The 20,347-nt window shown below is 38.8% G+C and overlaps 1 protein-coding gene across 3 annotated transcripts; it reads left to right on the forward strand.

Moving 5' to 3' along the window:
* Positions 1–468: 468 nt before the first annotated feature.
* Positions 469–19,834, forward strand: dtna (dystrobrevin, alpha). 3 transcript variants are annotated; one of them, XM_078264848.1, is made up of 21 exons: positions 469–629; positions 4,204–4,271; positions 5,112–5,192; positions 5,281–5,494; positions 5,781–5,866; positions 6,372–6,526; positions 6,635–6,740; positions 7,249–7,415; positions 7,637–7,761; positions 8,823–8,906; positions 11,516–11,611; positions 12,744–12,825; positions 13,186–13,280; positions 14,723–14,836; positions 15,022–15,118; positions 16,672–16,831; positions 17,016–17,105; positions 17,174–17,273; positions 17,733–17,850; positions 17,961–18,000; positions 18,259–19,834. In XM_078264848.1, exons 2-20 carry the CDS (start codon positions 4,205–4,207, stop codon positions 17,976–17,978), a joined length of 2,055 nt encoding a protein of 684 aa, XP_078120974.1. In that variant the 5' UTR covers positions 469–629; position 4,204; the 3' UTR covers positions 17,979–18,000; positions 18,259–19,834. The 3 variants fall into 3 exon arrangements, with proteins under 3 accessions (XP_078120974.1, XP_078120972.1, XP_078120973.1); XM_078264846.1 differs by lacking the exon at positions 11,516–11,611; XM_078264847.1 differs by lacking the exons at positions 469–629; positions 11,516–11,611 and adding an exon at positions 3,960–4,013.
* The last annotated feature ends 513 nt before the right edge of the window (positions 19,835–20,347 follow it).

Raw genomic sequence — 20,347 nt, forward strand, 5'->3', positions numbered from 1 at the left:
TGTTGGGGTCACAACTAAAAAAATATGGGCTGTAGCCTATTGTATTGAGTAGGTTACAATCCAAATTGGAAATGACAATACATTAGTGAGCCTGTGTCTATCTTAAAGAAAGATCTTTAAATAAGATTGGTCTTTAATGTAATTATTTTAATTGAATAGACTACTGTTTTCATTCACAAGAGAAAGAAAGAAAGAAAACACATCTCGATGACGCCATCTTCCCAGAGCGACAACATTCTTGCAGCTAATGAACGCCTCTTTGAATCCACCTGTGAAAATGTAAAAGTAAATCTGCTTATTTTCTCTATGTGTCCCCCTTTTTTTGTATCAAACCGATCAAACCATAACATTTTGCAGCCGAAGTCGATACTGACGCAAGTTAAGAGATTCCGCATTACGTCATCGCAAAGGCCACATACTGGAGGCAAGCGCTGCCTCTATTCTCCTCAGCCAGTACGCTACCCGAAAATTTCCACGACACAAGCTTTGCAGGAGAGCGGCACAAGATCGGCCGCTTCGTGCAGTGATGCAGCACCCTACACCAAAGAAACCCTGATCGCACTGCAGGACACGACCGTCTCTCTGATTCCTGGACGGAAAATAGTGATGTAGCCTCGAAATAAATGGTGGTAAGTCTTGGTCAAGTGCTCTGCTGCAGTTGCTAGAGGCTGGCAAAGCAGCAGAGGAGCCACCTTAACCTACTTTGTCATTCTGGGTGAAATTAGTTTCCCCGATCAAGTTTCAGCGATAAAAACGGGAACGTGCATGATAAAAACATTAGAAACGGAGTCGTGAAGATATTTCTCCAACAACGAGACCTTTGTGTCGCGTACAAACAGGTGTCTCTGGCGTGACAGGTGATGTCTGAGCTGTAGACTATACCACAATGTTCCTGTTGCTTTTCTCGCTGCCCTTTTACCTTTAATTGCTGTGGTGGAATTAAGATGTTTTTCTTAATGTTATTGTCCAGAGGGCAACGTGACACTGTCTATGCCCAGGAGTAGGCTACATCTCTTTTCAAGCTTGTGACTGAAATGCAAATCTTCTGTGTTGTCCATAACCTCACACATTCGCACAGGCGGACTGTACTGTATTTCCATTCATTCCAGTGATTGTACTATTTTTGATACTTTAAAGAATTTACTCTTTTTAGTTAAGTGCAAAGAACTCAAAAACAGTGTTGTAAACAAAATCACAGCACCACCAGCAAACCATAAATCTGTAGCTGCACTCTCATTTAACATAGGGGTCCTAAAGTTTTGGCTTTTTGCAGCTGAAACCATGGTGATCATCAGTAGGCGACAGAGAGCAGAGAGCCCTGCAGCAGACATCACTGGCTGGTACCAGACCGGAGGAAAAAACTGTTTCACTACCTAAACAGCATGTAGGCCTACTACAACACTAGAGCACAACATCTCTGGCTGTGCTGAGCTCCAACTGATTAACCTTAAGTCAATGGCACAGCTTTTTTATTCCTCTAGTCAAGGGATGGGATTCGGATGCCAGTGCAGTTTATAGTATCATGATGTAAAAATAACTCTGGCCAATCACTGGTAACAGCTGCGATGTACTGTACCGAGCCAACCAAAACACAGATTGTTCAAGTAAGTGCTTGTGTTTGGTAATGTTGCATGACAGTCTGTTCATCAAAGAGGATATAAATTAACAGCACTGTCCACTATGTTTTATTGAGCTGCTACAGAAATAGACTCATAATGTAAATAACTGACTACTAAGGCATTTTTGCAGTTGAATATTCGTCTGACAGAAGTCCGTGCAGCATTGAAAGATAGAATGTTTCATTACTGTGAGGCCCTTGGTGTGGTTTTGGCAGTGCTTAGTCCTACCAGTCATTCTGCAACGGTAACAGTAAACAATGAGTTGCTCTTTTAAGGGCAGTTATGTTCTATTGCTGCTAGTGTGACAGTGCCACAGAGAAAGAGTAATGTTTGCTGTGCACATGCCAAGAATGAGGTTTGGGGTCTGCAACTGGAGAGCCAGTAAAGCTGTACAAGAATGTGGAGCCTTCTCATTTGTAGTTAAAGATAGAGTCAGCACAGGCTGTATCCTAGCTGACGGTTTCTAATTTCAGATATTTTCAGTCGTCCATTTGGATTGCTTTTGTTGTAATGTTTCCTTGTTAGAAGGAAGTTTGTGTTGTGTACCATTATTTCCAAAAGGAGGACTTAGCTTTGTAATAACTCAGCTCAGTCAAGGAAAAGGAATACAACCATGGTGATTTATGAAAGGTATGTTGATAATCTTGCTTCCCCTCGCCATTGTACACTTTGTATTGGATGTGCAGGTTTAATATCTGCTCTTGCAACAGATTGTTGATCAGTCTCAGTTATTTCCGAGACTGAAAACACACTACAGAAGATTACATGTATCTGGCACTCAGAATGTGTTTGCTTGTGATGTGAAAAAGGATATCAATGTTAATCTATAAAATAGTGTATATTCGTGCACTTTTACATTTACTTACTGTGTAAGTGATGAATGGGCTTGCATATCCATTACTTTCAACATGACATTGGACTCCATGCTGCAGGTGCTGGCCTGACATTGCTGTGTGCATACATCTAAATGGCTATTTACTGTTGTCATTGCCACTGAAGAAACATTTTGTTATTTGTGTTATTACAGGGTTGTTATTTCTAACATCTCTTTATAATATAAATCCAAAAATGTAGATGTTTTCTATTGTAGCTTGCACTGCTTTGCTATGAGGTGATATTGTGAAATACTGCACTTGATTCTGTAATTCCAGGTTAATTTATTAGCTCCCTCTTAAACTGGGGTTCACAGATTCCTAGAGCTCCATAATTGACTGCCTATACTAACTAGAAAGCGAGGGTAAAGGAAGCTGTTTCTAATTTCCACACCATGGGTCTTTGCAGCATAACATTTGGGTGTACCCCAAATATTTTTGAGCAACTCGCCCAAGAAGTGCCAGTGTGCTCTCAACTATCATCCCAACTGAGCATTTTCTCAGAAAAGATATTTATAGTAAAAAAACTTTTCTCTACAAACTTTGCTTGCCTGCAGTGGGAGGTGTAGTGTGTATGTGTGTGTGTGTGTGTGTGTGTGTGTGGGGGCTAACTTGTTCTATGTTTTTACAAACGGAGCGGCTGGGATCTTTGCTGCCATGGCAACAAACCACATGGTGTATTAAATTGCCTCGGACAGTGTGCACTGAGGCATGGTGTGAGCATTCTCTCTGCTGCTCTGCTCCTTTGAAAGTCTTGTCCTTGTCTTACTTAAGTTTTTCTGTGCACCCCCCCCCCCCCCCATCCTCCCCCTCACATTTCTGATAAGCAGTGTAGTGTGCTACATTCAATTTGCAAATGTACTTAAAAATACACTGAAAAATTGAGGTCAGTGTGTATTTATCAGGGGCGCGTTAAGCTGCTATGGGGCCCTGGGATAAAATGAGATGTGGGCCCCTGTTGTCCCCCCTCCATTAGTATTTAATAATTTGTTTTTGGTCATTTAATTAAGCATAAAAATGCAAGCACAATATATTATGAAATAATAAAGACCTTAATATGTCATGCTAGATATAAACTGAGGACCCCTGTATGAGACAGACTCATTGCTACTAGAACATTATGTAAGGGTGAATGATTTTGTATTCCTAGGGGAGAGGTTTAAATATGTAAACAGTAATGTATATTTAGAGTGAAATGACACAATGTAGCTGTGAGTTGCATCATGTCAAATGGACATAATGTTATTATAGTTACTATGTTAATCAAGTTGTGAGTAGTCTGACTATCCGGATATACAGTGAAGGCATAATAGCCTGACAGGCATTCTCCTCCACTTCCACTATTTCCGCTATCTATTTTGCAAAGGCACTGTCGCTGCATCAGGGGCGTAGCACCACCCAAGATGATTGTCATTAATTTAAAGAAATACAAATAACCCAGAGCATTTTTCCCCCTATCCCAGAATGATAACTCGTGCAGCCAGACCATACTCCAGTGCTGTGTGCAATGCGAGACTAAGTTGTGAGTGATGCGTTATACACAGTAGTTTAACAAATGCTTTGTGATCAATTACAGTTACATTTAGCAGTTTATTTATACAGAATACAACTGAAAGCAATAGGAAAATCATATTCAGTGATTGAACTATGCCTTAGTTGGAACTGTTTCTGGGTACACAGGCTCTGACATTACTTTCTCTCCTCTTGATCAGAATGATTGAAGACTCCGGGTGGAGTGGTGACAACATGGCAGATAGAAGGCAACTGTTTGTTGAAATGAGTAAGTGCTCAGGGCCACAGCTCGGCGTGATCTACGCCGGACTGTTTTACTCACTGATCATAAAAATGGCAAATTCTTCTCTGTATCTTTCTTGTAAAGCAAATATGAAGATCAAGTGTCTCCACTTGTGTCAATCAGATTTATTTTAAAAACTGACGGACACGCATCCAGTATGACCTCATGCTCTCTCACTATTTACACAGTGTGGAGGCACACTCCTGTGGAGACCCACAATATATATATATCATCAGAATTATTGTTCATTGTAACTCATTTATATTTTACTCCAGTATTTAAAAATATCTTTTTGCCAGTCTGTTGTTTTTTCACATCGCCAACGGCTATTTCATTTAATAATTCCTTAAACTGTGTCCCAGTTCCAAACTACATACTAATTCAAAGCAGGTTTTGAGTACATTTTGTGTTCACACTAGAAAAATGGCAAAAATAAGTATGAAAGTCAGTATGCATATTAGTGAGTGTGCTGTTAATAGACACATTTTGCATTGCACAAAGTGAGAAAACATTATAAACAGAAAATGAATTAAATAAAATAAAAATAAATAATGACCTACTATAAATTCAGTCTTTTTGTAAAAAGAAGCAGGATGAAAAAACATTTCATAATATACAGATGAGTTTGAAAGATTTATATTTATATAGTTATTTATATAACAATATTATAAACTATATATTTTGTCTGTATTTATTTATGTGATTACTTATTTCATAATGTAATTTATTTAGTTGGCATTGAATACTTTGAGCCTCCATACTCATTATCTATGAATTAGCATTGACATTTCCGTTGATATTTAACGAGAAGTAATTCTTCCTCAGGGGCTCAAGATTTGGACTCCATACGATTATCGACATACAGAACAGCCTGCAAACTTAGATTTGTTCAGAAGAAATGTAATTGTGAGTACGATGCAGTTACTTTTAACCACATCACTTTGCTCCTAATCCTTTCCATCAGAATGTTTATATTCAGTTTTCCTGTTTCCAGTGCATTTGGTTGACATTTGGAACATCATCGAGGCTTTCCGAGAGAACGGCATCAACACCATGGACCTCAACGCCGAGCTCTCTGTGGCTCGTTTAGAAGTGGTACTGTCCACCATTTTTTACCAGCTAAACAAGCGCATGCCCACCACCCACCAGATCAACGTGGATCAGTCCATCAGCCTGCTGCTCAACTTCCTGCTGGCGTCCTATGACCCGTGAGTAACACGTCACGTGACAGTTGGTGGCTAGTGGGGTACTTTCTCGTCTGAGGTTTTGACGTGAGCTAATGTAGTGTGAAATGGGTCTGCGAAAGTAGACTGAAAATACAGACTACAGATTTGCCTTCATAATTTCATAACATGCTCATCTAGAGTGTACTTTTTTTTTAAAACTGTTTATTGTAGTCATTGACAGCTCCTTTTTAAGGAATCTATGACAATACAGTATCTACTGTTTAGGAAATACAGGACCATAATGTAAAATGTATTTGCTCCTTTTTAGGGAGGGCCATGGCAAGATATCTGTCTTTGTTGTGAAGATGGCCATAGCAACCATCTGTGGAGGGAAAATCCTGGATAAATTAAGATGTAAGCAACACAACAAATGCTTATTTTACTTTCTCATTGTGAAAAATGAAATGAAAATCACCCATTTTACCTTTAATAAATCAGCTAATTTTCTTCATACAGTTTCTGGTCTAATTAATATACTGCTTTGGAATTTCTAATACAAACTTCTATTAGTGTCTATACTACTATATCTCTGTCTGCTTAGCCTTTTGCTCCTAAAGGAAGAAGCAGTACTGGTCTAGCTCTTCATGGCTGGGAAAAGTCATTATTCATTATCTGAAGGATAGGGTTTTTTAATGTAATTTACAAAATCCATGGGAGCAGTAGCAATGGCTCGTGAAAGGAAAAAAAGGAGGGCTTTGTTGCTGGTGTATTATAACAATTAATTGGAATAACTGTTTTGCTTTGATTTGTTTTCACAAATAAGTGGGATAATTGTATTGTGTAATGCTGTAATAAGCCGACTGTGGTGGCAGCTGACAATTAGTTTGATTTTGATAATGTCTCCCTGCTTTGTTCCCAGATATTTTTTCACAGATATCAGATTCTGCGGGAATAATGGTGCACTCGCAGTTCGACCAATTTCTGAGGGAGGTTCTCAAATTACCCATGGCGGTTTTTGAGGGACCTTCTTTTGGTTACACTGAACAAGCTGCAAGAACGTGCTTTACACAGCAGGTAAGGGTTCATTAACCACAGAGTGTATTGTGATTGTTTTAACATTGACGGTGTGGAAGATTTTTCCTGTTGAATCATTTCACTCTCCTCTGCACCCAACGTCAACAGAAAAAGGTCTCCCTCAATACATTCCTCGATACGTTGATGTCAGACCCATCCCCTCAGTGTCTGGTGTGGTTACCGCTCATGCATCGGCTCGCCAACGTGGAGAACGGTAAGACACCACATAGAATATTTATAAATGGGGAAGCTAGCGGGACTGGGAGGATGTAAAGTTCAGTTTTGCATTATAATCTTGAGTCACCACACACAATCAGTCAAGCAAACAGACACACACACACACACACCTCCAATGAAGATGACCATTGGGACCTTACACCCTGTGCATGAGTGTGATGCACTCATCTTCACAAGCCACCTGCATGTAAGCAGAAGAAAACCAGTCACATGCTTATACACACACATATATATATATATATATATATATATATATATATATATATATATATACACACACACAGCATGCTAACGTCGTACTGGTTTGTGTGTATGCGGTTAAAATGAAATGAATGTTATCACCTGAACAGACTCAATAGGACATCTGTCCTTAAATGAATGAACATGAGTCCTCTTCTTGCAAAATATCTGGGTTTACAATCACATCTGTTTGTGTTCATGTGTTTGTCCATCTGTGTGTCTGACCCCTCCTCTCCTGCCTCCAGTCTTTCACCCGGTCGAGTGCTCCTACTGCCATACTGAGAGTATGATGGGCTTCCGCTACCGCTGCCAGCAATGTCATAATTACCAGCTCTGTCAGGACTGCTTCTGGAGGGGGCATGCCAGCGGTTCCCATAGCAACCAGCACCAAATGAAGGAGTATACGTCATGGGTAAGGGAAGGAGAAGGGGAGGAGGAGAGGGGCGGGCTCAGGGAGGTGTGTCTATCATCCAGTGCACATCATGGTCATTGTGGCAATTTTCGTTATGCTTCACCACAATGTGAGGATGGTGAATGTTGGATGCAGGTGACAGTATCGCTGTAACGTGCCATGTGTTTTGAAAAGAATTTAGTTTCCTCATGTCCTCAGAATTTGCATCTCACTTCTCCCAGAAATCTCCTGCTAAGAAGTTATCCCATGCCTTCAGTAAGTCCCTGAGCTGTGCATCCAGCAGAGAGCCTCTTCACCCCATGTTTCCCGAAATGCCAGACAAACCTCTCAACCTAGCTCATATTGTGTAAGTTCATCTTCTTTCTTTTCTCCGACTTCTATCTCAGATTTTATCCCCTCAGCTGATAATTATCTTGTAGCTGGCTCGGAGTCTGAAGTGATTCCAGTCAATCTCTGATCAATGGGGCTTAATTATAGCCTTGGGAATGATTGTGATCTGCAACACTGCTGCTACCTTTTCCTTGACTTGACTGATGTTTGTGTTGTGTTATAAATAATGAAACAACAGCCTACACAAGCACTTACTCTGTGGCAACCTGGGGCTGTTTATTAACGGCCGGTATACAGGGACATCCAGTAAGGGCTACTTCTGGAAAAAAAATCACCCACCTACTGGCATTATCTGTGTTTATTTTTTTACCTTCAAATTGAACGTAGTTGCAGTAGTTTATGACCCTTAAACAGCCCAATAGATTCAGATTTTTGAAGTTTTGTAGAACAAATACTGGATTTTTGAAGCCAATACCCATATCAGTTAAAAAATCTGATAATGATACATATTGGTAGATATACTTTTTCACATTAACACATAAAAATACAATTTCTTTCGACATGAAATAATTGTGTTCAAGATATAGATATTCCAGATAAGATATTCTGTGTTTCGTTTTACTTATTGGCTGACATTTTTGAAAGATTCATGGTCATTTTCAAAATGACTGGAATTTTTACTTTTAGTGTAGTGATTGCACTTCTGGGGCTGATTGTAATACATTATTTTCATTCCTTTTCTTGTTCTGTACTTTCTTCAGAGATACATGGTGAGTTTGCTTTGATTATTTAACACATCCCAAAATGTGTCATTTTTGTGACTGTAGATTTGAATCCTTTGTTTTGTGTTTATCATAGGCTACAATATTGTAAGTCCCATCCACATTCCCTCCATTCATTGCATGTTTTTATTATTTACCACACCCTACGTAACTAATCATATATCTGATTTGCCACATCCTGATATATGTACAGCAGGTCATCTACCAAAATGAAAATTTTAGAGATTTAGAGGAAATTTAGAGGAAATCCACACAGACAAAAGAAAAAAAGGAGGTGCATTTGTTTCCTGTTCAGGCCACCAAGACCAGTGAACATCACCAATGACTACTCACTCTCCCACTCCATGCCTACATCAGGGAACCCTTACTCCACCAAAAAGTGAGTACAGCTGTAACAATAGATGTCCTGGATTTTGAGTTCAGATCTTTTCAGTTTGCCACACTCCCTAAAGGCCCCATCCCCTGTAGACTTTGTGACCCACACTGTCTTTTTGTTCTTGCCTTTATCTTCCAAAGTGTGTGTGTGTGTGTGTGTGTGTGTGTGTGTGTGTGTGTGTATGTGCGCGCGCGTGTGTGTGTGTGTGTCATTGTACTTTTATTTCTTTGTGGTTCCTTGGCTGAATGTAAATAGCTTGCCTTACAGCAAGAATAATGATGTTGGGCAAAGAAAGCCCTTCGATGGGGCTGCTCCACATTTGTTGAAAGGGAGAGGGTAAGTGACACAGGTGTGCATATGAGAATGCATTTGCAGCTCAAATGCATGCATGAACTAATATAGATAATAATCATAGGGCATAAACTAGAGTGCTTATCATCCTAAAGAACTAGTTTTCTTATAGAGGGGTTTACATTTTTGTTCTCAAGGGGCAATTTCAAAGACGCTAGATGAAGCATGCATCATAAAGATCATTGGCAATTACTTTTTGTCTAAAATTGTCTATTACAATGGATATAACCCACTTTGAAGTACCCTTAATCTATTCTATTCTGAAGCTAACAGTAAGAAGTAACAGTTAAACAGTTTAAATGTCTAGGCTCAGTTATGATGTAAGTGAACAAGTATACCTGTTTATGTAAAATAGGCTTACCTTGTTGTTTTCAGTATTTATCTTGTATTTTAGAAGCTAAAAGAATTGTTGATCATGAATTTCTAGTAAAATGCCTTTGAGCTCCTCTGCACCTGCGTTTGATGATGAAGAAAATGTTTCTTTAGGGAACACTACTCCCCTCCTCAACACTGGCTTATAGAAAAACATACAGACGTGATGAGTGATAGTTCTTTAGGTTATTCTCGATGTGCATGTCAGAGCATCGTGACTGTTTGCACAGACACCATATAATACAGGACTTTCAGGGGATGTGCCCTCTGAAGGTTAACTGGATAGCGTTTGTACAACAATGACTGAGAATACTTTATTACATTCCCCAACTTTATAACAAGAGTTTTGACTTTTAACAGCTGGAATATGCAGGTAAAGAGGCACTGCAGCGATTACTCCACTCCAGAAATTTTAAAAAGAGTCATCGAAATTAAAACAGATTGATGACAAGATATCCTGACTTTTAGTTTCTAATGTTTGTCAAGCCTTGGACCCTACACTTCCCATAATGCAACACAATGAGCTTCCTATCCTAACCAGCCACAAGTTTGTGTTGTTGTGTTTCTGTTAAAGCTGCACTGACCAATATTTATTATAGTGACAGTGAATTCAACGTGTGATGTGAAAGGTGTCGCTCATAGTGGCAAACCCACAGATTATTATCGGCAGGTCCCCTCAGCTCTACTGAGCTTTTAGCATCTTTAAGCTAATTGTTTTGTTTTTTTAAGGCCCAGAAACTTTATTGTTTTTAAGTCATTCTCGCCACTTGTAGCAGGCAGCTGTTTTCAGCAGAAAACTCTGATATATGACTACCTATCCAGCACCAAATACCTGTAGCAAACAGACAAAGTCGGTGATTAGCCAGTGAACAAAGTGAAGCATTTAAATGTAGCTGCTAAAAAGCCAGATATTTTTTTTCAGAGGTTGGTGGAGCAAAGAAGAGCTAAAAGAAGAGGTGGACAGAAACAGACTCCAGATGTTGCTTTGTGTCTGCTAGATGTTTAAATAAGCAACTGTTTGCCAACTGCCAAGCACTGTTTGATTTTTAGAAAGAGAGTGTACAATTGGTGTAGTGACCTTTTAATTTGAACTGAACAAATGTTATTTGACTAGTTATTGTGACGTTTAACATCCAGCAAAAAGTGCATACTGACCTCATAATGTTGGACATGTTACCAACAAGCTAATCATGTTTAACAGATCCATTTGTGTGTTTAGATCATTTCAGCTTTGCCACCATTCTGAGGCCAATATGCTGTAGCTGGTAGATGAATGTTTTTTTCATCTGATTAGCTGCTTTGCTAAATTAGCTTAACGGTTTGTTAGTTTGCTGGTTAACAAACCAAAATTCAGTTTTTTAAGGTTAACTTGCATTTGCCATTGTTGTTGCTGTTTTGAGACATTTTATGGTCACAGCTAATTCTGCATTGACCCTCCACAATGGCAGTAGGAATGGTTGCTATAGGAGTTAGAGTTGCAGGTGGAAAGCCTATATAAATGTAGGAGCTACATCAAAAAGACTGTGCATGCCTGACATATCTTGGGTGGCAGATTGTTTGACTTAAAAAAAATTACTTTTAATAGTTTTAATAACAGAGCACTAAGTGATTAATGCTTGGAGAATGAAAACATGTCGCCTGTAGAGTCTTTTTTTGCTGGGCATGTCCTTAATAGTGCTCCAAGCTTTCATCACTGGGGTCTTTCCCAAACATAATATGGCCTTGTTTCTCTCTAGTCACCCATGAATGGCTGCCTTTCAGCCCGTCTTCTCCTTTTTGTTGCGTTTTGTCCTTTCTCTCTCTGCTTCCTGTCCCCTCTCTCCCTGTCCCTCTATTGTCACCTGTGTAATGTCATGTGTTATGTTTTGTGAAACCCTGCACTGTTCCAGGTTGAACTACAACCTTGATGTTGCCGATAGACTTGCAGACGAACATGCTCTGATTCGCCTCTATGTGAATCTACTCCAAAACAACCCCAGATCATGGTTAGTTTGGTGTGCACCTGTGTTTGCCAAACACCAGTGAAAACCATGTGCTCTGCTGATCTCGCAATCCTTCCCATAACTTACCTTATTTTTAGTGTGTTACATCCATAATGCTGCATGCTTTAAATTGTAATTGTTTGTTGTTATTCAGCAGCAATAATGAACTGGTTAGTACCTAAAATTATTTATACTAAGAGATCAGTATATGTGGGATTTGATTCCAAGATTAAACTAAATTTTTCACATTTGAGTCCTGAAAAGACCTTGTTAGTATACAAATGACTTCATAATATTAAATTCACTTGTCTCAATCATAAAATGTATTAATAGTTATCTTTGAATAAAATTTGCAAAAGGCAAAATAGTCTCATATTTGTCACATTAAAATTGTATAACTCCAAATGCCTAGGGCAGATTAGTTAGTTAATTGGTAGGCTACCAAATACTGCTGTTTTCCTGAGATCTGACTGCCTCCTTAAAAGGTCATCTCTAAAATGAGTTTGGTCCAGAAATTGTGTAAATTTTTAAAAGCTCAAGACTGATGTGTGAGCTGACTGGTTTTTATTTCAACACTGGGAATATGATGCATTACTGCTTATTTTCTCACTTACAAGAAACATTAAAAGTATTTTCTTTGTGTGTGTGTGTGTGTGTGTGTGTGTGTGTGTGTGTGTGTGTGTGTGTGTGTGTGTGTGTGTGTGTGTGTTTTAATGCTGATTACAATGCCATCTATCATGTTGGCTGTCTATATCTATATTAGCAGCTCCCACATATCTTCCTGTGTGAATGCATTTGAGTGCTTTTTTACTTTATCTGTGCTTGGAAATACATAGCCATGTTTGTTTTTACTGTATAAGTGATCAGTAACCCTTCTATTTTTGTAAATACAAAAGATTACTTCATCTCCACTTTTATGTAATTCCTGCTTTTGGGGTTTTACATGTGTACTTTGGCATGGTTACGCTGGCCTCTGCTGTAAAACCTATGAAGCTTTCCTGCCAAAGAACTAATCTGACTCTTTAACAAACTAAACTTTCTTGGATTTTTGCATTTTTTTTCCCCTGCATAATTTACATCTGCATAGCTATGTAGTAACTGTGTCGTGTCGTGACTCCATTTTCCTCTTGATCAGTTTGCTGGAGAGCAGTAACCATCAAGAAGAAGAGCACAGTCTCATCGCCCGCTATGCTGCTCGACTGGCTGCTGATGCTGCGGTGAGATATATATATATATATATATATATATATATACATTTAAGATATTTATTGCTCACAATATCGTGGCATCTTTCATCGGTGTCCACTGCCAAAAATCTGTCCTTGATGAGAAGAGGGCTTAACGTACACTGCTAGGGGTTCAGTCCTTTTTATTGCTAAGATGATGAAGGGATTTACAAGTGGTGAATGATTTCTAACCAGATTTGTATGCCTGTTTATGTTCTGACCAGGTCTTGATGGATGGCTGGTGACTTGACTGTTTTATTCCCCCTGTGAGATATGAGATAAGGTAATGGATGACATCATCCAGAGGTAAAGTCAGTTCACGTGATGTCTCTTGCTTGATTTCACCAACAGGCTCAACAGCAGAGAATCCCCACAGACCTCCCCTACTCTCTGGATGCCAACAAACAACAGAGGCAGCTCATTGCCGAGCTTGAGAGCAAAAACAGGTTAGGGATGACTGCTTTGCTGTTCAGTTCTCTTCTGTTTGTCTTTCTCTTCTTTTTTCAATTCCACAAAGAAATTCACCTTAAGTACACATACCTCAAAGCACATTCATTACTGATAACTAACTAGTATTATTATTATAAGAAATGTTCATTATTAGCCAATGTATGATATTCCTTATTTTTGCACAGTAGCAAATTCAAAGTGCTACAAATTGCTAAAAATAAGTAAAATAGGATAAGAGAAAAAAGAAAAATCAGTAAAGAAGACTTATCATTTAAAAAGTAACAGCAGGTTTACCATTAAAATGACAGCAAGATAATAGTGAATAATGAAACCAAAGTGGAGACAAAAGTTTAACTACAGGCAACAGTGAACAAGTACGTGGGATTTAATGCAGCTATAATTCATATTTGTATTTAATATAAACAATGGATCACATGACTACTTGTGTATGACGGGGGTCACTCGTGGTGAGGAACCCACAGAGAATTATCCCCAACTGTGCAGTTACCTTTAGCGGCTCAAAGTCATACTGTCATGGCTCGAATAGAACGCAGCTGTGGTTTATTTTATTACTAACACCTGAGTTTTTCCTAAAAGCCAAAATATCAGTTGTGAAAAAAGTCTAAAGTGTCTTCCACCCTCATTGTTTTGGTTTTCAGCATCTTTACTGTTATGGTTCTCTCTCACTGCTCTCATAGCGTCGTTTTTGAAATTCTTAGTCGATTAACACTCTAATCGATTAGTTTCATCGACCCATCTGTAAAACTGAGATGCTCCACAAAGAATCATGCAAAAGCACCACTTTAAGTCTTGTGTTTACCAGAGATATCCTCATAGGTTTCTTGGAAATAAGTCATTCAGCATGAACAAAGCATAAAATATGATTACTTGACTAAAAACATCTTAGTCAACTAAGTCCAAACGACCGATTAGTCGACTAATCAAGAGGGGGCAGCTATAAAAAATTAAAAAAAAAACACTAAAAACCTACCTTGGAATAACCTGCCCAGCACCAAATGGCAGACAAAGTTAGTGAATAGCTGGTGATCATAGTGGAGCATTTAGAAGCTAAAAAGCCAGATTTTTACCGTAGGACCAAAAACAGCTGAAAGAGACTGAATATTGGACTTACATTCATCAGGTGAACACAAACTAATGATACTCCTACCTGCTATAACCAAGGTGATAAAATGTGGGTTCACAGCTTGTTTCTGATGCCCCCAAGTGGCCAATGAAAATCAGTTATTGCAGGTTAAAGTTTAAATTTAAACATGGTCAGATTTGGACAGTGTGATCGTCTGGGAGGTTGTTCCAAGAATATGCAGCACAGTAGCAAAATGCAGCTTCCCCATATTTTGTGTTGACCCAGGGTCATATGGACAAACCCTGTCTGAAATATAACCTGGTCCTTTATACAGTATGTTTTTGCCTGTCACAGAGAAATCCTACAGGAAATCCAGCGGCTGCGCCTTCAGCATGAGGAGGCCTCCCAGCCGCCACCTGACAGGGGTCAGCAGAACCCCACTCTTCTGGCTGAGCTACGACTTCTCAGGTAACTCTGCGTAGTGTTTATAACAGGCATAGGCTGCAGCAGGACATACATATTGTAATTGCTTTCCTTTTTTTCCTGGACAAATAAACAGCATTTGCTAGAGTCTACAGATGCTCATACAACTTTTTTTTTGTTGTGATGTGACATTATGGTATCATCACGTTGTACAACTTGTTTCCTGTCAGGCAACGCAAAGATGAGCTTGAACAAAGAATGTCTACTCTGCAGGAGAGTCGCAGGGAACTCATGGTGCAGCTGGAGCAACTAATGATGCTTCTCAAGGTACTACAGACGCGCCTTTCATCTCTTTGACTTCACAGCACTCAAATACAGAACACAGATAAGACGCCTTCATAATTACTGAGCGAACACATTCTGAGCAATAAGGTTGTGGTAATTTAGTTACAAGTTTGCATTTTGGCCAGAATCCGCTCTGTTGCAGTTGAAATATGCATGTTTATAGACACGGACATGTCTACTGTACTGTACTGTAGCTTGTTGTTTTTTTTGTTGTTTTTTTTTATTTGGAGGCAGGTGGTAAGCAATATGGACAGATGATGAATTTCCCTTGTATTACAATTTCTCCCAGCTGTGGGTGATCACTCCAGCTAATGTAAAGCAAACACTGCACTTTGCAGATGAGGAAGCATGTAAGCAATTACCCAACATGTCCGTTAGAGGGCGTACATCTTTAACATTCAAGCTCTGTTGAGACCATTGTCATTTTTTGACTGTAAAAATTAGAGGTACAGGACATTCACATATATAATTTAAGATTAAGATCTAGTCGGTGTCTCGTGTCAGTCCTGTTCAAAGACCTGTGAGTCGATTTGTGAGTGACAGCCGGCTCCAACGCTGTGTTTTGGTCTTTGTTTGTTCTGTTTACATTTGGATCATCAAAAAGTGCCCTCTCTCACATACGTTTAAATAATAAAAAATGTGTCACACATGCCTTTTTATTAGCCACGTTATCTCGTGCTGCAAGACAAGAGTCCAGACAGCCGGTTTAAGGGCAAGATATTGTGTCTTGGGATTATGCTCCATCACACCTTACAAGACAACATACAGTATCTACTCCCCTCTAAGGAGGATAACCTTTACTGCAAGATATCTTCTGCAGTCAACAAGACAGGAGTTCCTCAAAGCCTACATAAACTGCACACTATACTGGCTTAAGTGGGGAGGATATCAATCTAATTAGGCTAAAAGGATCAATGTTAATCCATTAAACTTACACGAGGAAGCCACATGCTTGTCACGTCCTGGAGGAATTCCTGATTGGATTGTCTTTTAGAAATATTCAATGTAATGTGGTTGTTGTTTCATGAGCCATAAAATATTGTTTTTCAGCTAGAGGAGGAACGGAAACAAGCTGTAAGTGTAAAAACTATTAAGCAAAAAGAGGCTGAAACTACACTTGATGATGAAAATGATTGCATGTTTGAAGTAAATACTGTTGTCGGGTGAAAACTGTGTTTCTGAAATTTGGAGATGCATGGTGTTCACTAGACAACACCAACTTGTGGTTTGGTCCATGGGAATAATTGGAATAGCTTTTAGAGAGAAAATCTGTTTTAACAGCATGTCGACTTTTTGAAAAATACTGACATAATAGAAAGTGCCGCTTAATGACTCCACATAGTGTACATTTCTAGCATGTGTGTGTAATGTTTGTTACTTATAAAGCTATTGTTTTTCCCTGATAAGAAACCTTTTGATTTAGATTATGTTGCATTATTCTCATAGTCTTCTCATTATAGCATGGGTTTCTCTGTTAACAATGCCATTGCAGTGGCAGCAGTTAACACTAAAACGGTCTGGATGATGTTTTGCAGACTCAGGGTCCCGGCTCTCCACGCTCGTCCCCCAGCCACACCACCAGCCGGCCGATCCCCACCCCAATCCACTCGGAGTCTGCCGGCACGACCCCGACTCACACACCTCAGGACTCACTCATGGGTGTGGGAGGGGATGTTCAGGAGGCCTTTGCTCAGGGTAACACACACAGAAAAGCATGCATCAGGTGTTGGATATGGTGTCCAAAGTATGGTTGGAAGCAAAACAATCAGTGTGTGTGTGTGTGTGTGTGTGTGTGTGTGTGTGTGTGTGTGTGTGTGTGTGTGTGTGTGTGTGTGTGTGTGTGTGTGTGTGTGTGTGTGTGTGTGTGTGTGTTTCAAAGGTCCAAGGAGAAATTTGAGAAACAACCTACTCATTGCTGCTGACTCCATCACCAACACAATGTCGTCATTAGTTAAAGAACTCAATTCAGGTAAAAATGAATGAAAAAAGCTTTCTGAATTTTTATACAACAGCTATTTCATGTCTTTTTTTCCACAGAGGGTGGAAGTGAGACTGAGAGCACTGCAGATTCTGACTTTGGACGTGGTGACCTATTGGCCACAACCTCTTCAGATCCCTTCTTCACATATAAACCAAGGTACTACTGTAGGATGTTTCATCAACAGTTAGTAATAACTAATAATAAGTCATAAGTAAGTGATTAGTAATAATTAGGGTCTTCTTCTACCCTTTCGCTTATCCATTGTAGCTGCTTAACCTGAGAAACTGCTTTGGCACATCTTGCTCCTGACAGTTAATCTGCTCTGTTGCCAGCTTTCCCAGTAGTGTTGCTTTGTTTTATACAGATGTGTGTGCCTAATACTTCAGGTCATCTCCGACATTTATATAAACCACTGGTGTGAATCAAATGTAACGGTTGTCATAAGAGATTACAAGTCGGTGGGACTTCAGCTCTGACTGTTGTTTTCAATCTTAAATGAAACTGTGTTACTTAAAAAATAATACTTCATTCCTGTTGTTCTTGTCTTCTGTCACAATAACTTCTGTTTTCAGGTATCTTGTGTCTTATTTTAAAAGTGCCTGTTATTTGTCACAGGAGTTCCAGCGCTGCAGAGGAGGAGAGCTTTGAGAACGATCTGGAGCAGCGGCTAGAGGACGAGCTCAAGTTGGAGGAGCTAATAAAGCACAGGCAGGAACCAGACAAGTCGTGCATGGTGAGTCCTAGCTTTCCAGGACTGTAAAATGGAAGGAGAAGGTAGCATTTTGTGTATTACACGTTGTCGATACTTGTTCTAACTTGCTGTGTCTTGGTGGTGTGGTACAGGTGACGCTGCAGCAGTGACTGTGTTAGTCCAGATGACTAAGTAAGTATCTGAAACAACAGTCAAATGTATCCTCTACGTTACCTATGTCAGACAGACTTTTACTTTTTTATTCTAGCATATAGGTCATCATTACAGTGTTTTTCAACATATTTTTTTTATCTCACTGACTAACTACTAAGAAAATGTTCACATGCCAAAGTGTTTCTATCTGAGTGCTCCAGGTAGCATATTTTGGATGTGATGCTTAACACTTGAATTACACCATGCAGTTAGTAACATGTTCTGTACCCTTAACAGGTGAGCAATATGAAAAGCAACAATAGTAGAAGACACTGGATGAGACGACACTGGGCCGACGGTACAGAGCACTGAAGATATAAAGAATTTAAGTTGAATAAATGGCTGAATCCAACCATATAATACATCTTTGTAAAGATATATTTTTTAACCAACCTCATATTTAAGGTAATACTGTGAGCTGATGTAAAGAGATTAATTAGTGAGCTGTCTATTATACCACAGGTGCCATAAAAACCACATGACTTTGGGGAATTATTTCTTAATTTTTAGCCTTTTTGAGTGAGTTGTCAAACAAATGTACAATGACGCAGAAAGTTCAGGATGGCAAACCTGATTATTTCAAATTCTCATGTTTCTGCAAACAGTGAACCATGTTTAAGTGTTTGTTTGTCTTCTGATTTAAGATATAAACCTGTGTTGGAGTTGAAGCTATAGATGATAAAATTTGCAATATTTTATAAATGTATAACTCCAGATTTAACCACTAGTCCATAGATTTCTTACTGTTGCTGTCGAGTGGCTTTTGTATTGTTTTTTGACTTGTGTTTGGAGCAGGCCAAGTTTTTTTTTAATTTTTTTTTTTTTTATGTACATTAGTGATAATAATGCACACATGCCTTAGCTGATTGGATGACCTCTCAAATGAGCTCATTCAAACTGTCAACGCAGCATAACAACAAAACACACCTGTTCAGCAGAAATGCTAGTTGTCTTCACTGGACGTTAAACTCATTAAATCTGGTGCTGGGAAGTGATTTTGTCAACTCACACACCTCATGTTTGGTCTGCAAATATGTACACTGTCTACATATAAACTGTCACTTAAAAACAAGATATAGATGGATTGGTTCTGACATCTGGAAGTGTTTTAAGATTCGGTGAAAAAGATATCACAGGAACTTCCAAATCACGCAAATTCAAAGGTTTACACTGGTAAGGGCATTGAACAAGTTGTGTTTACTATCAATGGTTTATGAATTAAGGTTCGATCGTTTGCCATTGTTTCATTTGTTAGCGTCAATGCTCTCACACACAAATCTCTGTGTGACTTGCACACCAAACATGCACACTCTTGATGTATTTTCTGAGTGTGCGTGAAACTTTTACTTGTCACTTTTGGAAAAAGTGGCAAGCCAATCTAAAATCATAAATGTGTGAAATATATCTAGTTTGATTTTTGAGCAAGTTCATAGCAGTGATTTTGCATGGTGGTGATGCATAATAAAGTGTTGACACAATATCACAATTTTTGCCTATGAACTCCTTTTCTCTTCTTTTTCCATTTCAGACCGGCACACTTCAATTGGCTTGGTTTGGCAGTGCACATTTATTATCTGTCATAAATGCACTGTTGGCTGCCCTCAACCTATTGTCTATAATTCATCACATAGACCCACCATCTGAGGTAACATAAAAGCAGCCATCCAGCACAGAATCTCACAGTCATGTGAATATTAGGTGGGAGAATTTTGCTCTCAGGCAATATTATCAGCATATGAATTAACTGATATTAGTCTTCATTTTTATTATCAATACTTTTTGAAGACATCAACAGAAGCTCGTCCATCATCCATCACCAGGTCTTTGCATAATTGAATGAAGTCTTTCCACAATATATCTTTTCTTTATCTGGTCTATGTTGTGTCTATTCTATCAGCATCGTTAGCAAAGCAGCTAATTGTGATGGATTTCATACCAAGGTGGCTCTTCCAAATATCTTTTGTCTTGTAACAAGTGCATGACTGCACCCTGGTGTTAAAACGCGAGGAATGCAGTTGTGTCAGTGGCTGAACGTCAAAGAAAACTTTGTGCACTGTATTTCCCACTCTCTTTGTAGATTTTATTTGGATGGAAAAAAGAATTAAATAATAAAATAATATACTTTTTTCATAAATAAATCTTTGCCCTTACATTTATATTAATATTTCTCTTACAGGAATTTATTAATTTAAAGTTAATCTAATAATTCTGTATTGTACACATAAATAACATTTATTATTAAGTGTATATATTATTAGTATATTTTTGGTTTAAATATATTGTCAATGATTTTTTTTATGAAATGTCCATAAAAACCTAAATAAAT

The sequence above is a fragment of the Sander vitreus genome, chromosome 12, assembly GCF_031162955.1.
Source record: "Sander vitreus isolate 19-12246 chromosome 12, sanVit1, whole genome shotgun sequence".
NCBI lineage: Eukaryota > Metazoa > Chordata > Actinopteri > Perciformes > Percidae > Sander > Sander vitreus.